The sequence below is a fragment of the Ziziphus jujuba genome, chromosome 2 (genome assembly GCF_031755915.1).
Source record: "Ziziphus jujuba cultivar Dongzao chromosome 2, ASM3175591v1".
NCBI classification, from domain to species: domain Eukaryota; kingdom Viridiplantae; phylum Streptophyta; class Magnoliopsida; order Rosales; family Rhamnaceae; genus Ziziphus; species Ziziphus jujuba.
The window spans coordinates 17081649-17089902 of NC_083380.1; the positions used below are offsets into that span (position 1 = coordinate 17081649).

The 8254-nt window shown below is 30.9% G+C and overlaps 1 protein-coding gene across 1 annotated transcript; it reads right to left on the reverse strand.

Annotated features, from left to right (window-relative positions):
- Positions 1 to 1425: 1425 nt before the first annotated feature.
- LOC107418834 (cytochrome P450 CYP736A12) lies at positions 1426 to 5635 on the reverse strand. Its single transcript, XM_016027520.4, has 2 exons — positions 4720 to 5635; positions 1426 to 2414 (listed from the first exon to the last, which is right to left on the reverse strand). The coding sequence occupies exons 1-2, from the start codon at positions 5413 to 5415 to the stop codon at positions 1587 to 1589; spliced, it is 1524 nt and encodes a 507-aa protein (XP_015883006.2). The 5' UTR covers positions 5416 to 5635; the 3' UTR covers positions 1426 to 1586.
- Between the last annotated feature and the right edge of the window lie 2619 nt (positions 5636 to 8254).

Below are 8254 nucleotides of genomic sequence, written 5' to 3' on the forward strand. Positions count from 1 at the left end.
AGCAGACAGTCTACCTCATCCATTTATCCGTTCAGTTGCTTTAGCTATAGCAATAGTATTTTGCTTCTCTTTGGCTTTATCTTTATTTATTTAGACATATTTGTATCGTTTGTATAATCTAAATTTATAAACTATTTCTAGAATGCTTTGATATAAATTACAGATACAATATATAATGACATTAGTCATGTATATGTGGTATTGAACTGATGATATGACTATCATGGTAATGGTGGTTGTTCCTATTGAATCACAGTAAGTGGATATATGTGTTGTTGTAGATAAGTACATATAAATTTGGAGTGCATTTTATTTTGCAAGAAAATTTTGGATTGTCCATATATATTTTAAGGAAGGTTTTGTCAAATTTTTAGTAATCTTGGTACCACCATTTCATGCAAGATTTTTTCCTTAGATTGAGCCATTCAGAAACCCTTGAGGGATTCTTGGGGCGGATCCTGTTAAATGAGCCTAGTACCACCATTTCATGCAAAATTTTCTCTCACTAATAATCATCATCACTATATCTATATGTCTTATCATAATTTAATTGGTTACTTATTTTCAAGATTAGGATTTTAATTTAAAAAGTTGAAAATAAAAGTAAGAACAATCAATTAACAATTATCATGTCAATAATGAATCTTATTTGTAATGACCACTAGTGATTACAAACACAATAAGTTAAATATAGAATGATAAAATTAGGTATATAGTTGGTACAGTCCGTCTATGGTGCGGACGGTCCTTATGCGGACCACAATATTGGTGACAGTTTTTTATAGTATTAGTGACAATTTTTTAGGAAACCGTCATTAATACTATGAAAAACGGTTACTAATACTGTGGTGCTCATGCGAACCGTCCTCACCATAGAATTTCCGATAGTTGGTATATATATATATATATATATATAAATCATTTGTTCTGAATAAAAATATCACAAAAATTTAGCAAGAAAATATTGAAAACTAAAGAGTTTATAAATTCAGTACATATACATGTATTATGTAATAAAAATTAAATATGGTATGAAATATTTATTAAATAAAACATTTTATATAAAAAAATTTAATTATTAACAATATAGAATAATTTAACCTATTAAAAAATAAACAAGTTTGGCAACCAATAATTGTTTAATATAGTAGTTTAACGAATTAACAATTTAATTATTTCACCAATATTTTTCCAATTTTTTAATATTGTTATTCAGGCTTTTTTTTTTTTTTTTTTTTACATGTTTTACATCAGATAAAGCATTATATGACTTTAACATTTTTCAATTTCATAAAAATGTTTTTACCGTACAATTGAGTTACAATTGAGTTCTGTACATGATACGGATAATTCATATATTTTTTGCAACTTTTATTAACAAGAGTGACAAATAGCAAAAGAGTATTCTACCATTGAAAGTGAAAATATTGGCAAACCAACAATAGATTTTTATTCTTTACTTATTCTATTATGAAACTTGTAAATAAAGATTAAATCCATAAAAAGGTATTTAATTTCCTTCAACTAATATAAATCTCATACTTTTTCTTGTTTTCTTTTCTTATGAAAAATGTATGGCAACAACCTTATGTGGTTTTACCGATTAACCGGTACGTAGGCTTCAATAACAAGTGATCCGCTCTTGCTACAGAAAGACCAAAAATCTCAGCCATGTCAATGTCCTTAGGCCGCATACCACTAGGAAGCTCCCAATCAAAGCAATGCACAAGCTGAGCCAAAACCAATCTAACAATAGTCAAGCCAGATTGCATTCCAGGACACATTCTACGACCAGAACCAAATGGAAGAAGCTCAAAATTATGCCCTTTTAGGTCTATATTCCTCTCAATAAACCTTTCTGGATAGAATTCTTCAACATTTTCGGACCACACATTCGGATCATGCCCTATTGCCCAAGCGTTCACCATCACTCTCGATTTCTTCGGTATCCAATGTCCTTCAATGATTGTGTCTTCTATGCACTCCCGAGGGACTAGTAATGGTGCAATTGGGTGTAACCTGAAGCTCTCCTTCACTACCATGTCTAAGTAGCTCAATTTTTCTAAATCCTTTTCTTCTACCATTTTGTCCATGCCAATTACACTTTGTAACTCGTTCTGAAGCTTTTTCATCACTCTAGGATTCTTTAGAAGTTCTGCGATTGTCCAGTCGACGGTGGTGGCTGAAGTATCGAATGCAGCTACCATTAAGTCGAGTAAAATGGCTTTGATATTTGTTCGATCGATTATGTAGACGTGCTCGTCATGGGGATTCAACGGTTGGTTAATCAATGGAAGTAGGACGTCAACAAAATCTTGGTGTTGAGGGTTTGTGTCTTGTTGGTGATCCAAAATGATGTTCTCTAACACTTGGTCCACGAAGTTGCCGGCTTTCTTCATGCGCTTTGTCAATCCCTGAAACCATAAAATGTCAAAAACTCAATGTTGGTTTCGTTCAACATTAGCTAACAAAGGTCCTAATTTCAAATTTTCTAATTGAAATTTTCTATACACAACATAATACATATTTGTAGATTTGGCCTGCTGATTAAACATTAAGAACATACGTTTTAAGTCCTGGTTCATCATACATCCCTAAGTCCGGATTCATCAATTGACCGTGAAAAGTGAAAGATATAAGTACTTTATACTTTCTTTATGTGTTCATCTTAGATTTTTTTTTTTTTTTAACGAATCTTTTGCTTTAATTATTGAAAACAGACTTAAAATAAACATGAATTAATTATTATAGAGTCGGTTCCTAAGAGGTTGCCTCTATGGGGAATATTTTATAGTAGGAATTTAGAGAAAAAAGAAAGGCTAAGATTCAATGAAAAAATATTTAATATTTCAAAGTTACTATGATCCAAAAATAAAAATAAAAATTCAACATTATTTTTGGGTTCTAAACCTACGTACGGCATATTCTACGAGCAATGTAGAATTCTATAATCCATTAAGTTTTACCATACCCATCCTCACGGGTCAAACTGTATCCCCTTCCCTTGATCCATATGTACTTTCGTGATTCATGAATTTAAGAACCCATTTGGATTTCAACAGTTTGTCAGTAGTTTTATGATCCACAAACTGTTTCCATCTAGCCCACAGATCTATTAGACATCTTAAATTAAAAATCTATCCATATTAGATTTTTTTTTTATGTTCAAAAAATTACATTTAAAATTGTTAAGTCCACATATAGTTATGCATGTTTTTGATAGTCTCTACAGAAATGGCTTGTTCAAATCTAGATGTGTACTTTCGTCAAACGCTGAAAAGAGAAAAAATTCACCATTATTTATACCAAAAAAAAAAAAAAAAAAAAATTCACCCTTAAAGATATCAATGTCACCGTCAACTGACTCAACGTATGAAGTAAATTTCCCAAAAGAAAAGAACTCGACGAATGAAGTGAAAAAATCTACAACACAAACAAGAGGAGTGCTAATTACACTCATTTAGTCACCCCGCTCAGACACTCACCCATTCCTCCATCTACCACGTATCTTTTTCTTTTTACAAAACCAAAGCATATTTTAATTAAAACAAAAGCCACCAGGTATCTTTTTCTTTGTCCAAAACCAACGCATATTTTAATTAAACAGAAGCACCGAATTTAGCTTTTTCAAAAAAAAAAAAAAAAAAAAAAAAAAAAAGAAGCACCAAATTTAGCATATATTACAAAAACTGCCAGTTCTAAAAATTTTTAACAAAATAATGCCAATTTATTTTGTAATTAAAATAAAGAAAACAATAATATTTCATAGTTATTCATTTATTTCTAATTAAAATAAAAATATATATTATAGAAACAGAAGAATAAAAGGAAACCTTAATTAAAAAAAAATACTAACTAAAAAGGAAATAAAATACATAATTTACATATTTATTTAATTAATCATACATATTTATTAATTTATCAAATTCTATTGATTAGTTTAGTTTTTTTTAATAGTATTAATTTTGTAATTATGTTATATAAATTTATTATAATTTAAATTAATTAAATAAATAAAAATGATTGAAATAAAAATTATATGTGAAACAAAAAAATAAAAATTAAAAATATATATATATATGTGAAAAAAAAAAGAAAAAAAAAATGAAATGAGATTTTTGTATTCAAATTGATCCAACGATAATATGATAACAAGCTATAAAACTAATGGATAATTTTTTATGTAAATTGCATCCAGCTTTTAGAAAAGTTGGCGAATGCTAGCATTTTTCTACAACCAAAAAACAGATACTCCCAACTCACATTAATTCAAAAAATGTTGAAAACAGGGGACTAAAAACCAAACTAAAATATGGAATTTTATTAATTAATAGGAAATTAGTACCCACGCCCATGACACTTTCTTAACTTTTTAATGGCTCATACTAAACACGTTTTCACACTTTTCTCACTTAAAAGACATACGCTCACACGTCACTCACTCTTCCTCTTTTATTATGATTGGACAAGACAACTAGACTCGTACATCACCACCTATAAATAGCAATCACCACCTATATTATAGATTTTCTTTTTCATCACTCCCAATGTACTAGCTGTTCTGAAGAGAAATCAAGATAGCTATAGATCATTCTAGAGAGCTGAGTTGGCAAAGACAATAAAATATTGCTGATGCTGAGTTGGGTTGAAATTAATTTAGCTAAAAACCAAATAAACGCACAATAAAATAAATGTCATGAAATTAATAAAAAAACAAACCTGGAGATCAAGAACTCCAAGAATTGGAACACAATCAGCAAGATTGAAAGCACCAACCAAACTCAACAACTCCTGAGCAAGTCCCTTCAGATTATACCTATCATCTCTACTTTTCTTACCAAATATCATCGTCGTTGCTATATCCTCCACTACCTCACCGATCTTCCTACTCAAATCCACAACTTCACCATCCACCGCCGATTTCTTCACCGATTCCACCAAACATCCAACCACTTCCTTCCTCAACTCAGCAAATGACTCGGTTTTCGATCCACTCAGAAGCTGTGAAGTGCAAAGCTTTCTTACACTCCTCCAATAAGGACCATATTCGGAGAAAGCCATTCCTTTTGAACCATAGGATAAGTACTCGGAGGCTTGGAGTTTTGGTCGGCTTGCGAAATTGGTGTCGTGGGTTTTGAGGAACAGAGAAGCAGCTTTTGGAGATGATAAGACGATGGATTGGACCGTGCCGAGCTTTATGGACATGATGGGTCCGTGTTTTTGAGCCAGTTTTTGGAGGCTGTGGTGTGGGAGGGTGCCGAGTTGGTGGAGGTTTCCGATGATGGGTAGTGATCGAGGTCCCGGTGGAAGTTTCTGACTGGTTTTTCGATGGTTTGGGCCTCGAGTTAGTAGGAGGAAGATGGTGTAGACAGAAGCGAGGAGGAGTAGGATAATGGCCATGACGAAGGAAGACATGGTTATAGACCTTACGGCTGTGATGGTGGTAATGATGGGGTTGTAGTTGGGGATGTGAGTTTGATTGCAAAGGGAATATGATTTATTTATGAATATGGGTCTCCGCGTTATTGCTTGAACAGTTTTCAATGCTCTCTCTTTCCAAAAATAAAAAAATAACGATTTTTAAATATGTTCTTCCGTCTATGACGCGCGGGTGTATATATGTACATATATATAATGTATATACATTCTTTATCGTACAGATTTTTATATTAATAATTATTTAATATTATCATATAAAAATAAATATTGATAATAATTTTTTAAAAACTATCACGTCTACATCATGTTATGTTATGGAGAATTTTATATATATATATATATATATTTTTGTCTATAGCATAAAGAAGAAGAAAGCAGCGGTTTTTGGTTTTTTTTAACTATTTATTTTGGTTAAAAAAAAAGCACTTTTTCATGTGTTTTTGTCCTTCTTTATTTCCATGTGTCAAGAGATGATTGCTCATTCTCAATATAATCTAAACAACTGATTTATTCTAGACAGGAAGTGGTAGGAAATCATTGAAAGGTTTTTCTTTTTCGACTTCGTGAAAAGGTTGAAAAACACGGTAACTATTAACATTGTTGCTGTTGCTATGAGCTGGTCACTGTTGTTGGTAGTTGTTAGTAGTTATTGTTGCTTTTGGTAGTTGTTGGAAACTGTTGCTGCTGTTGTGTGTAAAAAAAGTCAACGGGAAGAGTCAGGTGCAAAGAGGCACGAGACTAAATAAAGAGATATGTAAGTTTTTTTAATAAAAAAACAACATTGTTTAAAGGTCTTCTTCAAATTATTATTTTCATCAAAGGCAATTCGTTGAGGACTTCAACCAACAATTTAACAAACTACATGAACCATAATTGTAAACCAACTTGAGAACTGCCTCCTCCAATTTTTCGAGAGTCAAAGGACATTTGATTGTAATTATTTTTTTTTTTTCGACAAATCAAGCTCTATTCGGGAACTGATTCAAATAGCGATATACAAAGAAATTAGTAATATAATCACTTATATATATATATATATAATTGAAAAAGATGATTAGTTTAAGACTTGAAGTAGCCAAAACACTAGCTGCCTGATAATTTAGTGTATTGGCCAACAAGTTGACCCACTGCACCAGATGCATCTAATATAAACATGTTTTATCCTTTCTTAAGATTAAACTTCTTGAAGAATCCAACATGAGCAGGTAAGTTGGGCATACCTACATATGTACCAGTAATCCATAATATATATTATATATTAATAGCTAATTGATTTGGAAAACTAAATAATTAATAATTAATGAATGGAAATGGAAGAAATTGGGCATGTACCAAGAATTTCAAGAATTCCAGCAAAGTAAGAAAGAGGCATATTAGTATGGTGGATCCAAATGAGGTTTTCAAGTCTCTCGATAAGGCTATATTCTTCCCACCTTGTTGTTCCCGAAAATAAGTCACCATCTTTGTAGTCTGGATGTCCAGCATCCAACACTCTAGACACTTAGAATCCACTTAACAACTGCATATGCATATATGTGCAATGATTAAGTAGTTTTCAATATTAATTAATATCATCAAAATTAAACTATTATGTCTCCAAATATATATGTGTATATATATATATATATGTAAAATAAATAACCGTAACATTATTGTTTAAATTTAATAATTGGTAATATATAGCTTGAACATGTAAGAGAGAAAATAAAAATAAAAATAGGGAAACATACAGAGGCAGGGGTATAATCTGGTCGACCATCTGTTGGCTTTGCATAATAAGTCGCTGAAAGGGATTGTAGGACAAGTAGAGGTTCTTCACAAGAACGTCAGTGTAAGCATGTGGAAGCTTAAGCTTAAAGTAGCTTCAGAGGTCACATACATATAATCTTCCTAAGGAAACCCGCCCTCCATATGGTTATTGAGAATCACCTGTTTATTTCTAACCTCTACCTTGCCCTCTTTCATTGTACTCTCTCTCTCAAGAGATTCACTGAATTGCATATGTATGCAACTTAGACAGCCTTTCTTATACTTATAATGCACAAATGTGTTTCTGTAATTGTTGATTTCATTTTCTCTAAAAAATTAATCGAGTCAAGATATATATAACTTGATTATGTAGAAATGTGTAATTGCTTACATTTCTTAATTAGTCCTCTCCTCACTGATCAAATTACCATTTTATATTGTTCAATCTTTTCTACAATTTTTGCCTTCGTATTTTCTCTACTCTTTTTTTTTTGGGTATTAATTAGACGACTAAACTGGTTTTGGCCACCCCTACAAAGATTTAAAAAAATAATAATAAAGAAAAACTTGAACTGTGAGTCCATAAAAATTGACTTGTTAACTTTGTAATTTATTTATTATGTGGTCCTAATGTTGCTGTATTGCTTTTACTTAAATTTTTGTTGGATATTAAAACTTTATTTTTGTTGGATATTAGAACATTATGAATTTTTTTTTTTTTAAAAGTGGCAAGTGTAGTCGTTTTTCTTTACCCCTTTTTTTGTTTGTAATTACGTTCTTTTACTCATGTTTCTCTGTAAATAGTTTCTTTTAGGTTTTTGTTGCTTCTACAACATAAATTTGGCATGGCTTTTGTTAGTTGGGAAGTTTGGTAAGCTTATATATATGTTTGTTACTTTGTTAGATATGTTTTTTCAAGTCTTAAAATTTTTTTACAAGGTTTTAATTTTATTGAGTTGTTCTGTTAGTACATTGTTATTGGTTGATAGAGATTATCAAAACGTAAATAGCATGGTTCATATTAATATTATTGACAACTCTTCACTATTTTTTTTAGTTTAGAGTA

What these genes read in the sequence shown, in the direction of transcription:
- LOC107418834 (XM_016027520.4), bottom strand. Translation starts at nt 5,415, where the DNA reads ATGTCTTCCTTCGTCATGGCCATTATCCTACTCCTCCTCGCTTCTGTC. An exon ending in TTGGAGTTCTTGATCTCCAG is followed by an intron (nt 2,415 to 4,719) that starts GTTTGTTTTTTT and finishes TTATGGTTTCAG; the next exon opens with GGATTGACAAAGCGCATGAA.